Genomic DNA, 26,758 nt, shown 5'->3' with positions numbered 1-26,758 from the left:
TGATATAATATTTCAGATGGCTCTTAGCTTCCCCCAAAGCCACTGATAGGCCATGATATAAGAAACCATGTTCCAAATAATACCCATATTGTCTTTCAACCTCCTTGAGGACAGACTCAGAGAATCCTGCTTTTGCCCTGAAGCAAAGCAATCTTAGAGAGTGGAATATATATATATCCCGTTCCTAATTTTAGTGGAAAGAGGCAATCTGGTGCATTTGAAAGTGTTTAAATAAATGAGAACAACATATTGATTACTACACTTAACAGGACCAGAAAATATTAATAAACAGAAATATTCACAGCCCCTCTTTCTTTAGAGAATCTCCTTTATGGCCTTAAGCAGAGAGAACTTAGGAAAATAGAGGACAAGCTTAGTTTACATGACAAACCGCAGAGAGTTCTGGGCAGAAAGGCTCAAACAGATGCTGACTAGGGGAAGGCAGGGGTAGCAAAGGTTATGTTTAAAAGAGGTTCTTTTGGAGTTCAGAGAGTGGAAGGGAGGGATTTTAGGGGTAGTGTCTGCCACCTATGCTATATTGATACCCATTAAGAAGTTTTGCTTTATTTTTGGGGGGTTTTTTTGTTTGTTTTTTTTAACATCTTTATTGGAGTATAATTGCTTTACAATGGTGTGTTAGTTTCTGCCGCATAACAAAGTGAATCAGCTATACGTATACATAGATCCCCACATCCCCTCCCTCTTGCGTCTCCCTCGCTCCCTCCATATCCCACCCCTCTAGGTGTTCACAAAGCACTGAGCTGATCTCCCTGTGCTAAGTGGCTGCTTCCCACTAGCTACCTATTTTACATTTGGTAGTGTATATATGCCAATGCCACTCTCTCACTTCGTCCCAGTTTACCCTTCCCCCTCCCCCATGTCCTCAAGTTTTTGACCCACCTCCTAGAGAAATGGAAATAAAACAAAAATAAACAAATGGGACCTAATGAAACTTCAAAGCTTTTGCACAGGAAGGGAAACCATAAACAAGACGAAAAGACAACCCTCATAATGGGAGAAAATATTTGCAAATGAAGCAACTGACAAAGGATTAATCTCCAAAATATACAAGCAGCTCATGCAGCTCAATATCAAAAAACAAACAACGCAATCCAAAAATGGGTAGAAGACCTAAATAGACATTTCTCCAAAGAAGATATACGGATTGCAAACAAACACATGAAAGGATGCTCAACATCACTAATCATTATAGAAATGCAAATCAATGATACAATGAGGTATCACCTCACACAGGTCAGAATGGCTATCATCAAAAAATCTACAAACAATAAATGCTGGAGAGGGTGTGGAGAAAAGGGAACCCTCTTGCTTTATATTTTAAATGCAATCCACTTTTGGTATTTTTGAGAGACTTCCTAAAGACTTAATTTGCTTTTCAATTATTTTTTGGTGATAGGGCTATTTGTCTTAGGGAGATGAGCCCAAAGGTGGAGATGAAAAGATTGGGCACTACGTAAGTTACAGATGTGACTATGAGGGAGAAATGTCTGCTTACCTTACACTATCTGGGTCAAGATATGCTGTTGGGAGGAGAATGGTTGAACCTAGCAGTTAGAAAATATTTATGCTTTTTTGACTCTCACAGGTAGTCCTGAGAGCAGTGAAATTTGTGAATAAGGAACAAAGATAAGCAAGAAAAACTGATGAGCAGGCTAAAATAAATTCCAGTTTGGTCTTGATCTGAAAGTTAAATGGGAGCTCGAGAAGGAGTCTAAGAAAGATGTTACACTTAAATATGAGATGGGGAAAGGAGGAAATACTAACAACTGAACAGTTTTCTTCTTTGCACAGTTATGATTTTTATTAATTTTTAAGAACACTTACCAGAATACTGAGCTGTTGGCTGCATGTTGCCCACATTTCTTCTTTGGTCTTTATAATCTGGGGGTGGCCTTGTCAAATGTCTGTTTATCTGATCTTGTGGAGCGATTTTCTCCTTGAAAACACAAATGAAAACATATTAAACTGCATTGTTACTTTCTCAGTTGTAAAAATGTATAGATTCAAAAAAGTAAGAATACAAGAAAAATTTTGCAGTCATAGTTGCGAATCATGGATCTTACTTAGTTTTTATTCATGATTTGCAGTCATAGTGGTGAATCCTGGACCTTATTTAGAGACAAAACTTTTCAATTTCAATTTCCTGCATGAAAGTGTAATTTCTACCTCTCCTTAACATTCAACATGTGTTTTGGGTCTTGTAACTACTCTCATTTTCCTTATTTTGCAATTAGCTTTCAGCGAGGACAAAATTTCTATGAATTCTGAGATGAGGATTTCTAGCTTTGTTTTGTAGCACACCTGATATACTTTGGTACCTATATATGATTTTGGTCCTACCAAGTGTGTAAGGTGTAGGAATAAGATTGCCAGATAAAGTGCAGGACACTCAGGCATTCTATGTTTTTATTTGCTAAATCTGGCAACCTGAGATTGGAGGAGATAACCTATCAGATACTGATATAGGCATTCTGTGCATATTACCTATTTTTTTCCCCCTCATAAACAACCATCGAAAGTAAGTATGGTTATTCCCACCTAAAAGATAAGGAAATGGAAGCTTCCTTAGGTTAAGTAACTTGCCCAAGATCACACAGTGGTAGAACCAAAACCAAATCCTGAGTCAAAAACTTAGGCTTTCCGGCCACGCAATGCAAGGGCCTCTTGCTGCTTCGTTTCTCTGTGCCCCATTCTCAGAGCCTGGAAATTTCCCAGTCTCCCTTCTTTTCTTCCTTCTGGAATCAGCCACCTTTAGATCTTTAGAGTAGGTGAGTTTGGGGGCTAACAGAGGAAACAGGGGCATTCTTTTTATAGTGTCAGTGGCCTCAGCCAAAGACCACCAGGAATGTAGAGGGAAGAACAAATCTGACTCCATATTAGATCTGGCCCTTTTCCTGTGCTTACTCCTGCTGGCTCTGCACCTTTTATAAAAGAATGTTGCCTACAGCCTGAAATATACAGGATAGCCTATTCTCAGGGCTCTGACCTTTAAGAGTCCATTCATATAGAGATAGAAAGTTACAGAACAGAGAATAACATTTGTCTTATTGGAGGTTTAGGGGAACATCTGACTTGACCTACAATGGATAGCTGCAAAAACAAAGGATTCCGACGCCAAGAAGTTTACAACAACTAACAACGCCCCTCCCTCACCTTCCTTTAAAAATCCTTTGCTGAAACCCTTCAAGGAGTTTGGGGTTTTTTGGGCACAAGCCACCCATCTCTTTCCAGTAAACCTTTCTCTGGACCTGCAATAAACCTTTCTCTGCTCCAAACTCTGACGTTTGGGTTTGTTTGGCCTCGCTGTGTGTAGGGCACATGAATTTGCGTTCAGGAACAGGAACATACCTGTTGGGTTTATCACTCACTGGAGCGAGGAAGAAGGCACATCACGGGGGACCATAGGGTGTCTCAGCAGGAGCGTATTAGAAAGAACCTATTATAGGATTTGGGCTTTGACTGGGTGATTTAGGGAGGGTCTAAGGAAGCGAGGATTTGTTCTAGGTTGTAAGCTGTCAGAAAGTGAGGTTGATTCTATGACTGAGTAAAGAATTATTTGTCACTCATTTAGCAAAAGAGGGGAATTTTTCCTATTTTGTGAGTTGCACAGTGACCTTGTTTATGTCTGTTTTTAGACAAAATTATGAAGTGGCCTTCTTTTGTCTCATTTTATCATGGTCTCAGAGCAATCCTGTCTGAGCTTAGCGTTCTGTAAAATTGTTTACGTCCGACAGAGAACAAAATAGCCTGGCTGTGAGTGTGGTATCAGTTCTGGACATCAGGAGATTCCTTTTTTGTTTCTCAGTATGGATCAGGAAGTTTTTAGAATGGCTTCACTGAAACTTTGCATGAACCCCAAAGCAACCCCCTTTTTCGAAGATAAAAATAATTGGCATAGGTATACAGAGAACAATATAATTATAGAAAAGTCAATAAATAGAAAAGAAAACCTTGTAACAGATGGGTTAATTAGATGGAAGCCAAATGTGGGCTGCCCAATTTAGAACCCACTTAAACCATGTATTTCTCAGTTTCCCAACAAATTCCAAACCTTCTAAGTAGAATAAATCTACTATAAAGGAAAAAAAGTGGCTTTAAAACAACAACAAACCAAATTCAAATTCTTGTTTCTAAGGAAAATGACTTGAAAGACTCACAGGGATTTGGGGGCATCAAGTAATTCATATAAAACACAATTTTGATGAGCTAAGTGTAAATGAATCAGAAGCATATGGATTACATTTCTTTTAAATATGGGTTTACAAATTAAGGGAAGAAGTGGTTGGTGAAACTCTTTCTGGTTTTGCCCAAACCCTAAATGTTTAAGAAACAGCTTGAGATGTTCCATGAACCCAAATGTGGCAATATGCAACCATTCCTGCTGTAAACTATTGTGCAAGCTGACAGTTTTGATTTTTATGCCAACATGGGACTTTCTGAAATCTTCTCTTTTTCAAAAGCATCTATCATATTTTCTTATGCAATGAGGTGTTTCTGTTGTTTCTATTGTAGAAAACAGAATTCACGCATGTGTGTGAGTGATAATCAGGCCCTTGCTGCTCCACGAAAGACTAGATTTCAAATCTGGATTTATTTTTACATACGCTCAATCTACTTATTGACTTTTTATTCTCCTGAGGGGTTATTTAGGTTGTTCAAAGTGTTAACATACACAGCTCTGGGAACTTGAGTTTCTTAAAGTGCTTGTTCACAAATGAGTTAGAGTTAATGGCCTTGCGCGTGGACAAGAACTGCCATGCTGTCACTTTGTGCTGAGGGGCAGCAAAGACCAGACTTCAACACTGAATGGAGACTGCTCCATTTGCCAGAGAAGGACATCCCCATTCTACGCAAGTGTAAACTCACAGGCCATCCCTGAGGTTACTTCTGTGCAACATGAAATTTAACTTCACAACTAATGTCTCATGATAACCCAATATCTTGGACCCAAAAAGCTAATATAGAAATAACCTTCTGTTGCCCACATCTGTTCTGCTTCAGTTTCGCTATCTCAAAATGTAAAATATGGATAATTTTAGGACCTTTCTCATACTCCTATTGTAAGGATTAATCCTTTACCGTAAAAGCGCAGCATGGTGCTTGGCACATAGTAGGTGCACAAAACGTGTTGGTAATTATGATGTCCATTGTAACAAGTACTACTCATCTCTCTTCTTTGTGCTTCATTGGTGGGAAAATAATAGAAAGTACGGGATAATACACTTTCATGAGAAAATGTCTCAATTTAGGAGCCTATGTGGCCTTGCCAACTGACTGCAAATGACTACAAAACATATGCTAATGTAAAGTGGCATCAAAGACTGTTTCTTCCTGGATATGCTAAAAAGCACAGGCACCCTCAATGTCCGCCAAACAAAAAGAAATGTGAATGGTTTATAAAAATCACAAAAACAGCAGCCTCATTCTCATTCATCTCTCACAGCTTAGCTACTGCCCTTTGCACCTGTACCAGCAGTGACTCAACTGGGACTCCATGAGAGTTAGGACAGTGCCAGTACAGGATCCTCATGGAATGTTTCCTCGCCTTTTAATGAGAGCTGAAAATCCAGAAATTCAACCTCTGCCTGTTACAAGTCAACAAATTAGTAGTGTTGATGGGAATGATGGAAGTGTACCCAGTAAACCAATCTTAGATTGTATGTTTTTCTCTTCTACTGCCCTTGTTTCTTAGCTATTTTGTTTATGAAGATCATAAAAAGGGAGGGAGTGGGTAGGAGGAGTGGAGATTTCAAAACTATGACTTACAGTAGAAATTAGTTGTGTCACTTAGCAATCCAGTCAGTGGTTCCCCTACAACTTAGGGCAACATTCAAGGTCACCTATAAGTTTATTTCTCACTATTCCTTGTTCAAGATCAAATAAGTTTATTTCTCACTATTTCTTCTCACATGCTCTGGATTCCAAACTTAATTCCATTTGTCATTACTTAAAAAACATAAAGGATTGTTATGATTTGTACTTTTCACTATGCATTACATATTTCATCATACAATCTCAGACTAACCAGCTAATACACACCTAGGCTATACCTTTCGGTCTCTGGCCCACTCTCCACCTAGAATGGTGGACCACTCTATCCATCAGAATCCTACAGTCCTTCAAAGTCAAAGTCAAATTTTATCTCTTCTGGGAGACTATCCTCAATCTCTCCAAGCTGGATATTATCTTTCCCTCCATTACATTTTCCCTCGCTATGTTTATACCTTTATTATAATGCAAATCAAATCTGAATCTAGTGCTTCCTTGTTTCAAATGCTTTAAAGTCCTCTCCATTGCTTTTCTTTTTTTGTTTTTGGCCACACTGTGCAGCTTGCAGGGATCTTACTTCCCTGATGAGGGATTGAACTGGGGCCCCCAGCAGTGGAAGTGCAGAGTCCTAACCACTGGACCTCCAGGGAATTCCCTTCCATTGCTTTTCAACAATATAAATTCTGATTTAGCAAGCTTTATCCTCTGGTCTCTGATCTCTGGCCTCCTAGCCTTTCACTTCCCTATCCTTGTGCACGTGACATACCTCAGCAAATGTAATATGTAGTATACTTTATTGTCCCTGAGTCTTTGAATATGCTGCTTCTTCTGGCTGGACCCTCCCCGGTTCTTCCCTCCATCTCCTACTTCACCTTCAGATCTTCAGTAGATACAACTTCCTCTCTGAAACCACTTCTGGTAATCCCACATCACAGCATTTAATCACATGTATTACAATTGCCTATTTATTTGACATCCCCAGAGGGCTCTAAGCTCCTTAAAGACAAAGACAGGGTTGTCTTGTTTATGGCTGTATTCCCATTGTAAATTAGTAAATATTTACTGAATGAATTATATGCTTATCACACCCTGGGTTTCTGACTCTTACTGCAAAGCTCCTTGAGTATAAATTTATTTTTTTAAAAATTTTATTTTCTGTGTACCTTGGCTCTATCAACCTGGAGATGGTTAACTTTGCCTCTTTCTTCTTTCATTTGGCCAAATAGTCTGAAGGGAAAGAATAAAATTTGGAGAAAAGGCTTTGGTCTTAGGAGGCAGGAAGGGTTTGGAGCAGTTGTTGAATGTATGAGTTTGAGAATATAGAAGGGACAAGCAGATAAATAGTGAAGTAGGGTTAATGCTTGGGTAATGTGTGGGAAATAATGACCTTGCCTTTAAGGTAAGGCCACTTAAATGTGGTGAAAGTGGGAAATACATTTTCGGTTTCCTTAAAAAACATCTACTATTCTGAGATGCTTGTATTTTGGAGGCCAAATTTTAAGTTTCGAAACTCCACGCTGGCTTTTAAAGTTGCTTTAAAACCCTTTCACCTCTAGAATCAGTTTGGATTTGAGTTGATTAAAGTTTTGTCCCCTATTTTCTGCCCCTTGGGGCTATGGGAGAAGACTGGTTTCCTGTGCCTGATACCAATGCCCATGTTGGTGGCTCTGAACATTCCTGGGCTGGGCAGGGCTAGTCAGCCCAGGTCCTATGCATTCCAACTGTCCAGCAGCTGGTAAATCAAGTTGTTTTTTTTTTTTCCTGCAGCACTTTACATGTATAGATTTAGCCTCTCTTACAGCCAGGACACCCTGGTGGCTGTCCCATAGGTGGACACAGAGACAAGCACAGTAAGTAGAAATGGAAAATAATGAATTCCCTCTGTTGGGCCAATAGGTATGTGCAGTAGAAATTGGGAGAAAGTTTTACCGTGTCAACAAGCATTTGCTGCTGGAGGAGAAGCTGCTGTTTCTGCTCCATGATCTGCCTCTGTAGAGTCTGTTTCTTTCCCATCAATTGCTGATTCAACAGTGATTGCTGGGAGTTCATGTAACCACTTCCAGTGTTTGGATTTGAGCAGGGGTTGGGACTTGGACTGGGGCCTGTGTTCTGGCCTACCACAGAGTGTTGATCCTAAAAAAGAGAAGGGGAGGGGGTGGAAAGCTACTGTGAATTAAAAGAAAAAAAAAACTTGTGCAAAGATCATAAGCTTAGATTCCAAACATTTTTCAACTTGTTAAGATCAAACGTGGTTAATGGGTTGGAGATCAGAGAATTGCTTTTTAAATGTAGAAGAAATAATCGCATATCACAGCAACCAAAGAAGCTGGTTTAATGACATTAGGGTACTGGAAAAGCTCCCACGTGACTCTGATGGTGGAACCTCCGCATTCCAGAAGGTATTTATGGCACGTCAAAGAAAATTACCATAAAAACATATGACAGACCTCTCAATTGCTCAGGAACAAACACATCATAAAGTAACAAGTTCTTCCTTTTCCCTAAGGTTAGCCCATATCATTGCTGATCCTGCAATGAAAATCGTTTCAATGCATGTGTTTAAAAGTTGAATAACCATTTTGGACATAAGGGGCCTAGCTTTCTGTGATAAGGTAGGAAAACCTGTGAGTTTCTGTTTCACAAACACTGAAACTTGTTAGGGACTTCACCTTTCAGAGACTTGTTAATTTTGCTCCCTGGTCAGTAAGTTGGGAATCTTAGTGCATTAATCTGTAAAAGAACACCAACTGACAATAAGGAAGTATTGGTCAAAGACTCACAATTGTGTGTTAAATAATATTGGGTATTGGTGAATTGCCATTCTAATTTGAGGTCTCTACCAATGTTTAGGTATTGACAGGTCAGCACCCTGCAGGGCAGAAAGCTAAACCCAGGCAGGTGCTTTCACTAATTCCCAACTGGTGTGTTTAGGATTGAGCTGTGCACTGTTGGGGTTACAAGAAAACTAGAAAACACAGTCCTCATTTTGGAGAATTTATCATCTAATTAAGGAAGAAATGACATGCTTACATGTAAAATACAAGAAAATACAGAATCAAGTTTTAGATTAAATGGTACAAGTACTAAATGAAAGATCCTCCCACTTTGATGATACTCATCTAGGAAGCAGATACCCAGGTGGGCCTTGCTCCAGAAATTCTGAGGCCACAGATCAGGTACCTACTCAGGTGATTCTAATGCTCATTGATCCAGGGAATGCTCTTTGAGAAACACTAGCTATATGGGAGAAATGAAATCCGACTTTCATTCCCAGCTGGACTGTGTGAGGTTACAAGACATTAAAAAGATAAAGCAACTCCCATGATGCCTGATGAGCAGTAAATAGTAGGTACTCCACTTGTGGACTTGCCTTCTCTTTCTTTAGTATCTGTTGAACTACAAAAAAAAAAAAAAAGCCACCAGTTCAAAGCCTGTGGATGCAGGAAACGTGGTCTTGCTTTAATAATCCCTGGGGCTACAGAGCTCACCAACTGCCACAAGGAAAAGGGATACAAAATAATCCTAAAATGACCATGCACTGAGGTTTGTTACAGGCCAGTCATTGGGCTTAGCACTTTATGTGATTAATATCATTTCATCCTCCTAACAGAACAATGAGACAATGAGCAAGGACTATTATTTTCATCCTAATTTTGCAGATGAGAAACCTGCCTCAGAGAGATCACTTAGCTGTAAGCAGTTGAGGAAGATTTGAAGTCAGGCCTGTCTGACTCCAGAACTCCAGTTCTCAATCACCATCCTCTATTGTCTCTCAGTTGAGACAGGAAGAGTTGGGGAGAAAAAGCTTCCTACTGTAAATCTGGGTCAACCCATCTGTCCATGCAGCAAATGTGTATTGAGCACTGTTCTAAGGGGTCACCCTCAATCAGGCGCCTGGAAGGGAGTGTTTTAGAGAGAAGGGCAGAGGTGTGGGGATGGGGACGGGGTGGTCCTTCTCACCAGTTAATGAAAAATAATTAGAGTCAGCTCTGAGGCAGGAACATCCTCTGAGCAGCTGAAAGGAACTATCCCTAACACATCTGCACGCAATGCCCAGTCAGATCTGTCAGCTTTAAATCCATCATGGCTCTTGGGAAAGATTTCACCCCACATGTCCTACAAGCCACCAGCACTCTCTCTTGGAGTGTGCTTCTTTCATCTGGGTTAGGGGCTCAGCTCAGGGCCCTGATACTTTGTTCTGTGCTGTGCTATTTTTTATTTCTTAATATCCAATTATTTATTATATAGAGCAACCAATATAGATTTATGAAGTATTGTGTCTTAATTTCCTCATGTGTAAAATGAATGTAATTACATTTGTGACATAAAATTAGGCCAGGTGAAATTTAGAACAGTTCTAGGCACTTAGTACGTTCTAGATAAATTTTAGCAATTAATATTTTCTTACTTATCTTTGTATTATTTTGTGTATGGCAGAGATATTTTAGAAACAATTATTTCTGTGAAGGAGCTTATGGTGTAAGTGTACTTGACTGCACATGTGGTATGTTTGGCTCCCATCATTTTTTAAACACAGGTAGGCCCTTGTGCTCTCCAGTTGGCCACAGTCCCCACTGTTCCTCATTTTATTATACCCACCCTTTTCCCTCATTTCTATTACTTGCTTGGCCCATGTAGGCATTTGAAGTTAAGATCTCTGGCTTATATTTTAATTTAATTTAATTTTTTTTTGCGGTACGTTGGCCTCTCACTGTTGTGGCCTCTCCCGTTGCAGAGCACAGGCTCCAGACGCGCAGGCTCAGCGGCCATGGCTCATGGGCCCAGCCGCTCCACGGCATGTGGGATCCTCCTGGACTGGGGCACGAACCCATGTCCCCTGCAATGGCAGGCGGACTCTCAACCACTGCGCCACCAGGGAAGCCCTCTGTCTTATATTTTAAAGACGACATACAGATGGCCAAAAGGCACGTGAAAAGATGCTCAACATCGCTAATTATTAGAGAACTGCAAATCAAAACTAAAAAGAGGTATCATCTCACACTGGTCAGAATGGCCATCATCAAAAAGTCTACAAATAATAAGTGCTGGAGAGGGCATGGAGAAAAGGGAACCCTTTACACTGTTGGGAATGTAAATTGGTGCAGCCCCTATGGAGAAGAGTATGGAGGTTTCTTAAAAAAATTAAAATAGAGCTACCATATGATCCAGCAATCCCACTCCTGGGCATATATCTGGAAGAGGTGAAAACTCTAATTCAAAAAGATATGTGCACCCCAATGTTCATAGCAGCACTATTTACAATAGCCAAGACATGGAAGCAACCTAAGTGCCCATCGACAGATGAATGGATACAGAAGATGTGACACATACACGCGCGCGCGTGCGCACACACACACACGCACTCACACACACACACACACACACAGTGGAATATTACTCAGCCATAAAAAAGAATGAAATAATGCCATTTGCAGCAACATGGATGGACCTAGAGTTTATCATACTAAGTGAAGTCAGACAGAGAAAGACAAATATCATATATCACTTATATGTGGAATCTAAAAAAATGATACAAATGAACTTATTTACAAAACAGAAACAGATTCACAGACATAGAAAACAAACTTATGGTTACCAAAGGGGAAAGGGGGTGGGATAAGGGATAAATTAGGGGTCTGGGATCAGCAGATACACACTACTATACATAAAATAAAACAACAAGGTCCTACTGTAGGCACAGGGAACTATATTCAATATCTTGTAATAAACTATAATGGTTTATATAATATCTTGTATAAACTATATATATATAACTGAATCACTTTGCTGTACACCAGAAACTAACACAACATCGTAAATCAACTATACTTCAATTAAAAAAAGAATCTCTGGCTTATACGATACACACATCACAAAGCCCATGGATACACTCACTCAAAGTTACTGCATTAAAAAGCAACGCATAGTCATTTCCATTAGGTGGTATGATACCTACTAGTGCCTTAGGACTAAAATCCACATCTCCTAATGGCTCGTCTAGTCACCCATGTATCCATCCATCCATTAATAAATTTGATAAATTTTACGGAATATCTACTATGTGACAGGCAGTTTTCTATTTTCTAAAGATCAAAAAAGTATTTACAAATGGGAAAAATGAAGAGAAAGAAAAGAGGTGACAGAATGCTTACTTTGGCAGAATCAGTGAACATCATCAAAATAATTTCCAGTGAAATCTGCAAAACTACCCTCTGCTAAGATTTATAAAAGATCTGCATGCCAAGAAAATGTAACTCTGTCTTTCTCTCTCTAATCAAACAGACGGACCGTACTAAATTTAGTTTCATTCCTTTACAATACCAAAAGATATTAAAGTAAGAGATAAGCTCTCTTTTCGAATTTTGTAGAATTTTCAAACCTTATAGTTTTTAGCCCATGGGCCTTACCATGTACTCTACCATACACATTCTTTCCACTCATGATGGAAGTAATATTTGGCTGCTGATACATTTTTTTGCCCTTATGTTAGCTGTGAAACACAAAACACCTCCTTACACAGGCTTGCTGTCATTGCCAAGATGTTGTGCAAACTTTAGTACATAAAATATTTTGAAAGAAAAATATGCTCCCATGCGTTGGCTTTGATTTCCATATTCAGCCCCACTCTTTGCCTTACACTCAGCCCATGTAGAACTTGACTTAATAGAAATCATCTGTTTCTCCCTCAACACTCATTTTCTCCTCAATTGCTTGTGAAGGCCATGGTAAAAATGGCACATCCTCAGCTCGTAGATGAAAGAGTGTGTGTGTGTGTGTGTGTGTGTGGTTGTGAATGAATTAGGCTACTTTTACTGATGTAGTCTTTTATATGCTAGAAAACTCAGATTTCTAGAGTCTCTTTCAAATCATGAACTTAAATGATCTTTCATTTTGTGTTTTTTTTTCTGTTTCTACCAATAAATTACGGTATTTGATGCTAACATACAAAACAGGCTTCTGATCCTATCATCCTGGGATTTAATATAAATTTACATTTAATATGCACTTATAGATAGTTTTCCACATCTATGTGAGTGTGTGTGTATGTGTGTGATGTGTATTTAAGATTTTGAAGTTCTTTTATAGTATTGGCTAAGCCACTGAGTTAGGGTGGTATGCAAAGTGCTTAAATATGATTAAACCTTCTTAATCCTTGTTTTAATCCAGCACAGGACTGCTAGACCAATGAAAGCATTTCTATATCTTTTTAATAAAATTCTGCCAATAATCAAACTATATCTTTAGAATTATTATCTTCACTCTACCCTTAATCATTCATTCAACAGATATTTGTTGAGCATCTATTGGGTTCGCCAAAAAGTTCATTGGGTTAGTGAATACATTGTTCAATAAAATTCTGGTGAAAATGAAAAATGTGTCTTTTATTTTTACTTCAAATCAAATGAACTTTTTGGCCAGCCCAATATTATACATCATGCATTCTTCAGGCCTTAGGGATCAAAGACCACTCAGCCTGCTGGAAAACTCTGCAGCATGTCTATACTTCCAAGTTTTCCAACTGGACTATGGATGGGAAATTTATTTTCCAGAATGGTCTCAAGGATGTTAGAAGACCATCTGGTAAATCATGTATATGATGACTAAACCTTTTAGCTGGATAAATCAAAACATGCTCACAAGTGAGTGGCAGTGTGTAAGGTTGATTTACATTTATAGGAAGCTGGATGCATATTTTAAGGTATGGAAAATATGGTAAATGAATGCTTTCCCGAATGTGTTACTTTGTTGACTTAAGAGCTTGTTCATGGATCAGCACAGGAAGTACTAACTTAACAAGATCACAAACCATGTCTCTAAAATCTGGCAGAAAATTAAGGGAACTCCTGAACTCTTTAAAATGGAAAACCCTTTTCCTTAGAGGACAAATCACCTGTCCTCCTTCTTGTCACCTACATTTCTCTTAAAGCCATTTTTAAGTCCTTTTGAAAAGAATGTCCAAATTAAAAATTAGAACCAAACCTCATTATTCTAGCCCTAACAGTGAATTCACCAATACCCTTTTCTTTAAAATTTCAGGCATAAATATTTAAAGAAAGAGTATATATGAAGAAAACCTTGTGAATCTCAGTAACAAACACCAGAGTGAAGGCCTGGCCCCTAGGTCTGACTTTGATAAAATGGCTCTGTAAATCATGGTCAATATGTGAGATATCTTATTAAAAAATGTTAACTAATAAAAATGCTAGGATTGCCTGTTTCATTTTAATGGAATGTGAGAGTTCTGTGAAGTAGGTTGATTTCAGCAAAAGGTAAAATGGGGTCCAATTAGACATGTCCTAAAGCAGCAAACAAAAATATCCCTGGTTTCACTGAAGTATGTTGAAATATTAATACTCACTGAATTCAGTCAGTTTTACTACTAAAGCAGTTTTGTGGGCTGAACAGTGACATAGAAAGTTTCACAAAGCAAGCAGTTATCAGACAAGTATTGTTCTCTTAATATTAAAAAAAAAAAAAACCTCTAAAAAATATTTGTCTTGTTTTGGGCATCTGGGTAAAATGGCTCTCTGTTTCTCTTATTTTGGAAGGGGAATATATAATGATTTCTTTCCCCACAAAAATGAAGTAATGTAAGTTACTTGGGATCCATGAGAGTGTTTTGGCGTGGAATGACTGCCCTTTCTTTTTCTTGGCTTCCAGAGCTAGGCATCTGCAATTTGCAAAACAAATTCAAGATAAAGTACCCAGCTGGGCAAGTCTGTACAGTAGATCTCACAAACTGATTTGCTATTCAGTCTTTCTCCCCCTCCCCCCAGCTTGTCTCTTTCCCTCTTTTCTTCTTTCCCTGTCTCCATGAACTAACTGCTCAACTGTTCCTCCAGGCTATGCATCTTCTGAACTGTCTGCTTATGAAGCCATTTATTTATCTGTATGCCTGAGAAGCAAGTTGCCTTAGCTGTTTCAGATTCCCTACAAGATGGCAGGCCCACTTCATTTATTTATCTGGGGCATATGGATGGTGAGGTGGCTGAGAGTGGCTGACACACAGCAACAGTAATGACAGTGACAACAAAACAATGATCAGGAAATCATCCAGGAAACAACTTTTACACAGAAAGACTGAAGGGACAAAACACTGCTGTCTTCAGGTTTCCAGTCATTTATTTATTTATCTATTTTTTTTCCAGTCATTTATTTCAAGGGTCATTAAACTATGACATGACCAGTCAAATCCAACTTGCTACCTTTTTTGGTAAATAAAATTTTATTGGAACATAGCCATACACATTCATTTATATATTGTCTGTGGCTGCTTCCCTGCTACGACAGGGTTGAATAGCTGTGACAGAGACGTTATGACCCACAAGCCTAAAATATTTACTATCTGGCGCTCTATGGAAAAAAATTTTCTGACCCTTGCTCTATTTGGCTGTACTAGCCAAGTCAGGCTAAGTACTTTGGTCTTTTACATTAAATTGATAAAATGCCTTAGAGGAAGTACCCAGCAATCCTTGGAAGGAACAGGCAAGTTGAGAATAAAAAATATCTATAATGACATCTGTTCACAATAGCCCTTCACTCCAGCCACCATTACAAACAGCAGAAACGGAAAAGCAACTTACACATCTTTTATCCAACTGCATTTTACAGTTGAAGACACTGCCCAGAAACGTTAAGGAATTGACGTGTACAAAATCACAAAACCTAACGGAAAGATGAAGAACCATATCCAAATCCAGGAAAATACGTTAAGGAGAAATGAATGGAATAAAGTCTATTTGCTTGAGAGAATTATAGCTTGTGTGATAGAACTGGCTTGTGGGGGTGAGGGGGGAAGGGGAGATGTTGAAACGTAGAATATGCAAACACAGAAGGATGTATTTAGGTTAGTATTTTCTTTATCCTTTGCAACTCTGAACAGTAGCTGCTTTTCTCATCTATTTAATAGGACGTTTTTCTTCGCTTGCTCAGAACATTCTCCTCCACCCTGCAGGGAAACCCTGATCATATGTTAATAATCTGTTTGGTTCAAATGATTAGAATGAGTTTGTGGTCACTGTAGAGTTCATCCTTCAGAGGTTACCTAATTTTCAAGTCACCAGGATACTGTGTCTATTCTTAGCCTCTGGGATGGACACTTGTTATGGGTTGGCACAGAAGAACAGTTCCATGAGCGAGGAAGCAGCATTTAAGTGGGAGAGTGGCCAGGAACAAAACGTCAGTGGGTCAGGGTGGAGTGGGAAGACTTTGGTAACTGAGGGGAAGGAATGAGAAATTTTTCTTAAAAGAAAACTTTTCAACTTTAGAAGGGCTCTTTGTGGCAGACCTGAAATTTCTGCTCTGTAAGTTAGCTTTTTGCTTTCTGCCCCTAGAGCAGTGGTTTCAAACTTGTCATTGGATAACAGTGCCTTTTGAGGATTTCACAAAGCTATGGATTCTGTCTCTTCTCCCCTCCCCTCAAGTACACATACAACTAACAATTTTGTTTACAATTTCAGGGAGCTTACAAATCTTCTAAACATGCATAGACCATCAACAGACCTCAGGTTGAGAACTCCACCTCCCATCCCTCAAAGGTTAGTGTTTATGAAAGAAATGAAATGATTTTCTCCTTGAGTACGTCCTCTACATTGCACATCCAGATTAAAACCATTCACGGCTCCTCATTGCCTTTGGAATCAAGTCCTAACTCCCAAAAATGGTATAGAAAAAAGTCCCTCTAGATCTGGCTTCTGCATCTTTCCTCCCATTTCACCTCTCAAAACATCCTTTCTTCACTTTATACTATAGTGATACTAAAACACTCGCAATTCTCCAGTGTCACAGAGCTCTTTCTCCTCTCCACAGTTTTGATGCGTTCACATCCTCTCTGCCAGGAACACTCTTCCCCTGCCCCTCCCTGCCAAGTAAACACCCACTCATTCTGGGCTCAGCTCAGATGTCCTTTTTTCAGGGAATCTTCTCTGACCTCCCAAGGCTGTTCAGTGTCCTCTTCTGTGCTTCCCTAAAAGCTGGTACGGATCCATTAGGTAGCATTTGTCACTCTGTATCACAATGGCTTGTTTGCTTATATCTATCTCCCATTATAAATGCTTGGAGGGCTGGGATGTTCATCATGAAATTCGCAGGGTACAGTGGACTCCCCATAAATGTTTTTTTTTTTTGTATAAATAAATACATGAATAAATGAAGCAGTGCAAACTAGAAAATGAGGACAGAACTTGCTGTAAGGCACATGGGATGAAAATGCTAGCACTTCTCAAAGGCAACTGGAAAGCCAGTGCAGGACAGAAGGCAAAGGTTGAGCAAAGTTGTTAAATCCAGTGTTGCTTTAATGGGTGTGCCAGCTTAGAGGGGTCCAAGGCATAAAGGACGTGTTAGGAAGAAAAAGAGCTAGTGGTGAGTGATAATGGAGATCATGACGATGATGATAATGACAATGACTCCGTGCCTTTGTTGTAAGGACGGAGGAAGGCACACTGATGGAGTACAATTTCTACTAACAGTTACCATTTTTTTTTTTTTTTTCGGTACGCGGGCCTCTCACTGCTGCAGCCTCTCCCGTTGCGGAGCACAGGCTCCGGACGCGCAGGCCCAGCGGCCACGGCCCACGGGCCCAGCCGCTCCGCGGCATGCGGGATCCTCCCGGACCGGGGCACGAACCCGCGTCCCCCGCATCGGCAGGCGGACTCTCAACCACTGTGCCACCAGGGAAGCCCACAGTTACCATTTTTTAAAAGCTATGTGCCAGGCCATGTGTTGAGGGCTTGACATTTATTACTTTAATCTTCACAATAATTCTAACTATGATTCCCACTTTAAAGATGAGGTTATAGGTTAAGAAATTTGGCTTTTTTTTACACATATGCCTTTAAAATGCAAAATACTTTGAAGGAATAATAAAATAAGGTAAAAGTCAAATTATTTAAAAATATCTCTCTGTTCTATTATAAAAGCAATTTGAATGGATAGGCAGCAATAGTGAAAATAGTCATTCTGGGATCAGACAAAACTAGGTTCAAATCCCAGCTCCACTTTTTTCAGAGTTGTACGTGGTCATAATATTTACCTCAAAGGGTGGTAGTAAAGAACGAATGACATAGAGTAAGTGAAGTGCTTAGTATATTAGTATCAGGTATGCAATAGATGTGAAAAATATTAATATTTCCTCTTAAGTCAGTTTTATATTTACTGAATGTAAATATAAACATATACACACACACAAGGCATAGGGCTAAATAATATACAGTTTCTGATTGTCAGATAGTGAGGAGAGTGTGGTGTTTGTAATAATACCAGCAATAAACCAACAAGCAATAATCATCCAAAGATGTGCTCAGGGCCTCAAACTTAGCAATAGCTAACTATTATCACCACTGCCTCCACCAACTAAAAGAAAATTAGGAACTTGTGTTTTAGCGTAATTTTATCCTTTGTTGAGTTTACTCTATATATTGTGTTGATATTAATCCCCTCTTCTTCTTTCTTTGGTATAATGTATAACTATATTAAGCTTATAACTCATCTTTACAAAAACATTTATTTCAAAGGGACATACATTAGGAACCAGTTTTATACCCTACACTTGTGCTAGTCCTCTAGAAATGTTTGGAAGGTACTTTGGTTTTGGATGGGGTAAGTTATCAGCATTTTCTGTTCTCATTAAACATGAAGGCAATCCAGTAACAAGTAGTAATGAAGAATAAAGAAGGGATAAATGACACCACAGTTCTAAAGGAAGAAAATCCTTTATAAAGGGTTGGTTCTTAAATCAAAATGATGTTCAAATTATACGTGAAACAAATCTGGAACTTTTAAGAATCGATTTCCAAAGATGGCTTCTAATACCTTGAAAAAACTATAAGATTTTCCCTTTGGAAACAAAACAAAAGTCAATATGGAATTTTGACTCTGGAATTTCATGTTAATCAAAATTTTATAGACTACTTTTAGCTTTTTTCTCTTTAAGATGGAGAAGTGAGAAACCTAAGAAAATTCTCACATATCGCATGTGATATCTCATGACAAAATACTATAATGATGAAAAATGCTGCCTCTGTAGTCAAACTGCCTGGGTTTAAATATTTCCTCCATAACTTACTAATTGTTCTTGGGCAAGTTATAAAAGTCTCTATGTCTCAGCTTCTTAACTATTAAGGGGTAAATAACAATGCCTTCATCATACGATTGCTGTGTTGGCTTAAATAAGATCATGTAGGTAAAGTATGTTGCACAGTTTCTGGCTCAGAGCAGGTGTACAAGAAAAGTTAGCACCTATATTACATTATTAGTTTCTTTTACAATTTTGACTTCTTCTTATTGGGTGGGCCAAAAAGTGCCTTCGGTTTTTTGAGTAAAAATAAAAGACATGTTTTTCATTTTTACCAAGAACTTTATCAAACAATGTATTCACCCTTTTGTTCCCCTACCTTCTGCCATTTTTCAGGCAACTTCATAATTCCATCTTCCAAAAACTTTTTATCTTTTGAGCAAAGAACTGTTCCAGGTGCCTTTTACAGTCTTCCAGGGAATTGAAATTTTTTCCATTACGAGAATTTTGTAAAGATCAAAATAAATGGAAATCCGAAGGTGCAGTGTCTGGTGAATACGGCAGATGAATCAGAACTTCCAAGCCAAGCTGTGGCATTTTTTGCCTGGTCATCGAAGAAACATGCGGTCTTGTGTTACCCTGATGGAAGATGATGCGTTTTCTGTTGACTAATTCTGGATGCTTTTCGTTGAGTGCTGCTTTCAGTTGGTCTAATTGGGAGCAGTACTTGTTGGAATTAATGGTTTGGTTTTCCGGAAGGAGCTCATAATAGAGGACTCCCTTCCAATCCCACCATATACACAACATCACCTTCTTTGGATGAAGACAGGCCTTCGGTGTGGTTGGTGGTGGTTCATTTCGCTTGCCCCACGATCTCTTCCATTCCACATTATTGTATAGTATCCACTTTTCATCACCCGTCACAATTTGTTTTAAAAACGTAATGCTTTCATTACATTTAAGTAGAGAATTGCATGTGGAAATAATGGTCAAGGTTTTCTCGCTTAACTTATGTGGAACCCAAACACCAAAGTGATGAACATAACCAAGCTGGTGCAAATGATTTTCGATGCTTGATTTGGATATTTTGAGTATGTCGGCTATCTCCTGCGTGGTATAACGTTGATTGTTCTCAATTGTTATTTCCATTTCATTGCTATCAACTTCAACTGGTCTACCCGACTGTGGAGCATCGTCCAGTGAGAAATCTCCAGCACAAAACTTTGCAAACCACTTTTGACACGTTCTATCAGTCACAGCACCTTCTCCATACACTGCACAAATCTTTTTGTGCATTTCAGTTGCATTTTTTTACCTTTCTTGAAATAATAAAGCATAATATGCCGAAAATGTTGTTTTTCTTCCATCTTCAATATTAAAATGGCTACACAAAAATTCACCAATTTTGATAAGTTTTTAAAAATGCACTTTGATATGGCAGCTGTCACATACAATCTAACAAAATTGTTTCGAATGAAGTTAAAGACAAAGTGCTACCAGAGCCATCTTACGGAAAAAAAACGAATGAACATTTTGGCCCACCCAGTTCTTACACACTACGACATTCTTTCATTGAATCTGTTTCCTGTGACGCTTGTTAATTTTGTAGTCTTCTCTTCTAAGCTCTCTAGGCTTTACTTTCTCCAACTTTAAGATAAGGAAGTTAGGTTAAAATCTCTAAGTTTCATTCTAGTACTAGAATAGTTGAAATTCCATTTATATAGAATCAGGGTGACCATAGATATCACCATGATGAAATAATTTGATTTATTTTTTCCATTGAGTCTCAAATGCAACCTAACGATATGACATGCAGTAGTTTTGCATATAATGAACAAATAATAGATTGATCCAGGTGGGAGTGGGGAATCAAACTGGTCATCTTCCTCAGAACTGATTGAATCTGGCTTGTGGATGGAAATGTTGAAAAATGTATTAAACTGAATTCTGGACCTGTTCATATACTTTCATGTGGAAGGCACAGTATAGAACTATATAGCTTTGCTAATAATACCTGTCTTAACTGAATTGATTCTGTAGAAGGGTCTGTATTTTTCCCTGATTCTGCAAAATATATCTACAAAATATTTTGCTAGAGGTAATTTTTGTGCTTTGAATATCCATTCTGCACTAAAATATACAAAATGTACTGACCTACACAGTAGCCTACAAATTCCAACGTTATCTCCTCTTATGAGAACAGAGATAATATCTTGGTTATTGCAGGTTATCTAACAGACATAGAAATTTAAATCCACTAATACAGTATAGTGACTATGGTCAAGGTCCTCAAATGTGTCCATCTACTCTAATGTGACATGATAAGCTATTTTTGAATGTATTATTATAATGACCACAAAAGACGTTTAAAAAGGAGCCATCTGTTCTCTGTTAAACGTAGTCCTGAAGTCTCCCTTGGATTAGCAAAACAAGCCACTAAATACTTCAGTGGGACTTCAAAAAAGCTGAGTTCTCCCTAATAATCAGTATGGGATGAACTTCAAAAGATTAGAGGTTTCACTTGGATCAATTCCCAGAAAATCAGGTTATTTACCAAATCTTATTTATGCAAACTATACAAACACATTTTGATCTGCAGAGTACCAAAATAATGTTTTAGAAAAATGATAACCTTAAATGAAAAGTCTACTATGGAAGAATGAGGAAGGTCAACTTTCTTTGGTCTGATTATCTTGTCTGTCTACATTAGTCAAATCAGCTGTGCAACTATTACCAGATCTGTTGTTACTTAATGGCTATGAATCTAGAAAGATGTACCTAAAATTTCTATTAATTATCTTGAGTAACAACATAAGGGATGTCTAACACAAACAGTATTTTAGCTTCTCTGTTTCTGTTTGGAATTACAAGGTGGAGTAGAGAGTCTAAATTATTTTTAGATGTCAACCACTTTTTAGGACATTTTTTCAACTACAAGGATTTCTAGTACAACTTTGGGTTCACAAGCTGACTTTTCATATTAATTCATTTGAATAGAGAAGTCAGAAAAAGGTAAGTCTATTTTGGTACCTGTTCAACATTGGTGACTGGTGTTGCTTAAGTCCCAAATATATTTTCTGTTTATTTTATAGAATATATAAATTATTTATTTACATGTATCTTTTCTCTTACTACACTATTATTACTTTAAGAAAATGGACTGTTTTATTCATCTGTGCATTCCCACCAGCACACATAAGCCTGACATAACAAAGATATATTTGTATATATATATTGTATATATTTGTTGTTAAATAAATAGTAAATAATTACTTGAAAATCAGATAAACAATTTATAAAATGATTTGCAATTATTTAGCTGTTATTAGAAAGTAACATGGATATCAAAAATTTCAGTGAAAGACAAATATCAGTATCAAATATCATATAAAATGCTTTGCCCAAGAATATTTGTTATTATTTGTCAATTCCAGATACTATAAAATCTTTTCATGATTAAAACCTTGAACTTAAATTTAGCGCGTACAGAGTTATATGAACTTTTAACCTTTTTTTCTCAGCAATCTGGGTAGGTTGATTGTATTGGATTCTGTTACTTGTAACTGGAAACAGATCCTTGATTTGAACATAACTGTCCAGTGATTTTTCAACTGGGTAAACATTTGTGGCTTATGTTCCTAACTGCTGATCAGAAGAGAATGCAGGAAGGGAGACTGATATATTGTACAGTTTCCAGTGTTTACATTGTTTTGCATTTTCCAGATCCATGTGGTAGTTTTTAAAAGGACATACATCTGGGACTGCAACAGCTCTTCAGCTGCTGGCTGGATCCAAGTAACAGTTCATTTAGTATATATCTGAGCATTTCTGAATATTTAAATCAAACTGTGACTAAATTTGAGCCAATTGGATTCGCTTTATAATTTGAAAATATTGTTATCTAGCCATCCACATAAGAAAAATAAACACAAAAATAATTTAAAAAATTTCTATCTTGTCCATAAACTTAACAGAACTTGGGCCAAGTATGTGAAATGCCACGACATTGAATATCATGGAAACTTAAAATCAGTCAACTATTTTTTTTTGGCCTATGTATTGCCAAACAATTGGCTTGCAAAAGTTATTTAACTAAACTAACTGATTCAACCAGTTGTTTTGGTATTAGTAGGACCCAGCTTAATTATCTTATCCAAGAACTTAATTTACCTGATAGATTTTTAGTTGAAGTTCATCATATTTATCTAGTCCTTGCCAGGTCTTGACTTTAGTTTTCTCCTTTTAGACACAGCTGTACTGACACCCTGAGATTCTAGCATCATCTTTAAAAGTTGCTTTTTTTAAGATATTGGGCAAGCATTAGTATTCCATTTTAGAAAGGTAGTTAAATTAATAGATATTTTGAAAGTTTATTAAGCTTAAAGTATTTTGAGTTCTTTAGAAACAAAATAACACTGTTGTTATTATTATCATTATTATTTTGGCCACACCACATGGCTTGTGGGATCTTAGTTCCCCGACCAGGGGTCAAACCCGGCCACCACAATGAAAACTACAGTCCTAATCACTGGACCAGGGAATTCCCCAAAATAACACTGTTAGATGTAACATTAATGTAGCTATCTAGATCATATGAAAGAAAGGAAAATTCAGTTCCTTTAAAATAAATACCTATCACTTAATGCTAAAGATGATCATTCTATTGTACTGCAGTCCTTCTATACCCCAATGCTGCAATTTTTTCTTGGCCTTTCAAACATCTGAATATTTTTCTCATAAATTTTCTTTACCTTAATCATTTTTTTGGCAGCTGGGTTCGTGGTTTTCTCCCAGGTAATGACATTCATTCATATACTCTGCTATAAGTTTCCATGCCAAGAAGGTGCTAATCTTTGGATTTTACCTGGTCCTTGGTCATAAAAGAAAGTGGGATGGTCACTATTTTTAGAGGAAAAGCAATAAATCTAGATAATAGTTTATTTTAGTAACTTAATTGTATTTATTATTTATAAGAGATTAAAGAGAGGCTATTGGTATGTGCTGAATAACTTTTAGTCAAATTTAACAACAGTGGAACTAACTTGTGTACTTAACTACTACACTGGTCTTTAGAGGGTAGAAGAAAACAACATGGGCATCGATATATGGTTCCTTCAGTTCCTAGGGAAGCCATGAAAAGTATGGTAATTTACCTGTAAGCATCTATTACAGTAAGGGAAGCCAGTAGTGTTTCTATTTAAATGCAAATAATAATTCACAATGTTGTATAGAGAGTAATTTATTTTGATATATATATATATATATTCCCCCAGGATTTTAGGCTAGCTACTAGATATATTGCCCAAGGACATATGTTCAAGGATCTACCTTACAAAATGGTCAAGTATTCCTTAACGTTTATATCTCTGGTCAAGGATGAAAAAACAATCAGGCCTACCAAGATTTATAAAGCATGTCGTATTGAAAGATATTCCTCAGTGGGTTGCAGTTCCATCAACGGAATCAGGAACAATTTGTAGCTTTGGGGATAATCCACTTACTGCAAATTGTAATACGTCTTAAATGACCAAACCAGCTATAATTATCATTATCATTGTAAACCTCCTGATTTCTATCTCAATTTAGGATATTTCCCCATTGTAACATCAACACATAACTGCTGTGGTCAAATAAAATTTACATTCTATGTCTTTAATTACATGTGGATACATATATAAACATAGAGGCAAGACTATGAAAATTGAAGTGTTTACAGGTTATATATATTGTGACTATTTTGCCAAGCAAACTGGATTTCTATTTAGAGATTTAAATGAAAAACTGGTTTTCCTGTCTGGGAGGACTTAGAGCAAATCAACGGGGAGATGCAGGAACTGATCAACTGGCCTTTCCTAGGTCCCTTCCTACCTTTATGTGCAGGGGACACTTTGGAAGAGGGAGGTCCCTGGTTTCTACAGGATAATTTCTGATGTCAATGGAACATTCATAGTTACCTGTAGATTAGGTAGGGACATAGGATGCCAACAGAGGCCATATTTTAGATTGCTGGAAGTCCAAACAGTCCCTACTCAACTCCCCGGATTACACTGTGGATGAGTTAAAGGGAATAGAGAATAAAAAGGAGAGAGGAATAGGGACACATAACATTTTGAACTAAATAGTTACATATGATATAAACCAGAAGAAAAGTTGCTTCATGCAGACATCAAAAAACTATAGCAGGCTTTATTTGTCAGAGAGAAGTTGTTTTGGCTAGGGGGCAGTAGTCATAATCTGAGAATATCACCCACAGTGTTAGTTATTCTATATCTTTTAGTACTTTCACATAAGTCTATATTTATAAAGTAACTTCATGGTAATGATGCAATGATTTTTTTTATAGTTTTAGAGTCTTTTAAAGTCAATCAACTCAGAAGAATAATTTTTTACATTTAAAAATAGCATTTTTTCCTCCTGTAAAATATTCCATTGATCTTTTATAGCAGTGAAATAAAGATTCAAAAATGGTTATGCAAAAGTCCATAAGCCAACTAGTCAATGACAGAATAAGTGCAATTTTTTCCTTAGCCTTTAGGAAAATGCCAATACACACTTCAGCCTTTCACACGATTTGGTGATTAAGCATTTGGTTTGCAAGACACAACTCAGTATTTTATTTACTGAAGGCAAGAGAAAGGGTAACACAACTTTAAATTTTAATTTCTGAATATCTGTGTCTGCCAAAAAGATGTGCATGTGTGTGGTTGGGGGAGAGTCTTTATATCATTACTTCCTTAAAATCTACTTCTATCTACTTTTTTTATTATCAAAGTTCTCTGGTTTTGTTTTTTGTTTGCTAAAATCTCATATGCTATAATTCAGCTGAGACAAACTCCTGGATATCTGTCCTCTATTTTGGGGCTGGAGTAACATTTGGTAAACAGAATGTCCAGAGCCTCTTCTTAAAGCACCACTAGCAGGCACTGTTAGAGCATTTTCATTCAAGTTTATTCTACTTGGGCAAAAAGGGAACAGTGGCTTATATCCACTGAGGATCAGTGAACACAATCTCATAGCAACAGACACCAAAACAGTCCCTCATTACAAGCCTTGTCCAACAATCAAGTCTTTAACGAGAACAAAGGTTGACAGTGATTAATCATTAAGCAGTTCCTTGTTCCTTGATGCACGTGTTGTCAGCAGCCTCCCGCAGAGGCAGTCTGGCATATTTCCTGTCTCTGTGCTCCACTGTGCCATGTCTGAAGGGACGCCCAGGCAGCCTTCTCACTATTTTAATTTCAAATGCTCCAAACATCTACAGAGTTTCCATGTGCACATGTCTTGACTTTTACTCTGAGCCTGGCAGACTCTGAATGGATATAGGGAGTGAGAACATAATAAGCCGTTAACTCCACATCTGCTTACTAGATTATGTTCAAAGACGGTATAAGAAATTGATTAAACACTGTTTTCTGGAATAAACCTTTGAAATCTGTTTGTTTCCTTAAGCAACATGATGGTAAGTTGATATAATTTAGTTTCCTAGTGAACATAAGATAACTTCACTACTGTTTCTACATAAAAATAGCTTCTGTGTTGACAAAGCACCATGCTTTGAAAAACAATAAAAATATTTTCAGAAATCCTCCTTCAAATAATTCTGTTTCACAAGGCAACAGAGTTGTAATGCTAACTAACATTGTTATCATTTTATTCAATGCTCTTCTTTGTTGTGTTTTTAAATTACTTGACTAGGTACAATTTATTGATCTTAGCTGGTCATGCAGTGGTATATGTATTCATCTTAATAGATTGACTTGGAGGTTCTATTTTTTTCTCTTTCAGCATGTAAATATCACTAATGATAACCATGCTACCTATGAACTGGGAGGTCGGGTGAAGAGGGAAGAGTAGCTATGAGACAATTTCTAGGAGGGGAGGGACAAGGGTTAGTTAATGCAAATAACAACAACAAATTACCAAGGGAAGTCAGTTATAACTACAAATGTATTGTTT

At 37.6% G+C, this 26,758-nt stretch overlaps 1 protein-coding gene across 1 annotated transcript in view; it reads right to left on the bottom strand.

Annotated features, from left to right (window-relative positions):
• The window catches only part of MAML2 (mastermind like transcriptional coactivator 2), a 360,907-nt gene that overhangs the window by 6,883 nt on the left and 327,266 nt on the right, over window positions 1-26,758 (bottom strand). Inside the window, exons 3-4 of the mRNA XM_029209293.1 lie at window positions 7,720-7,923; window positions 1,846-1,957 (exon numbers count right to left, since the gene is read on the bottom strand). Coding sequence (XP_029065126.1) covers window positions 1,846-1,957; window positions 7,720-7,923 — 316 coding nt within the window. The remainder of the gene's footprint in view (window positions 1-1,845; window positions 1,958-7,719; window positions 7,924-26,758) is intronic.

This window comes from Monodon monoceros, unplaced genomic scaffold (genome assembly GCF_005190385.1).
Source record: "Monodon monoceros isolate NGI ecotype Baffin Bay Population unplaced genomic scaffold, NGI_Narwhal_1 Super_Scaffold_7, whole genome shotgun sequence".
Classification (NCBI taxonomy): Eukaryota; Metazoa; Chordata; class Mammalia; order Artiodactyla; family Monodontidae; genus Monodon; species Monodon monoceros.
This window is presented reverse-complemented; position numbering and strand designations above follow the sequence as displayed.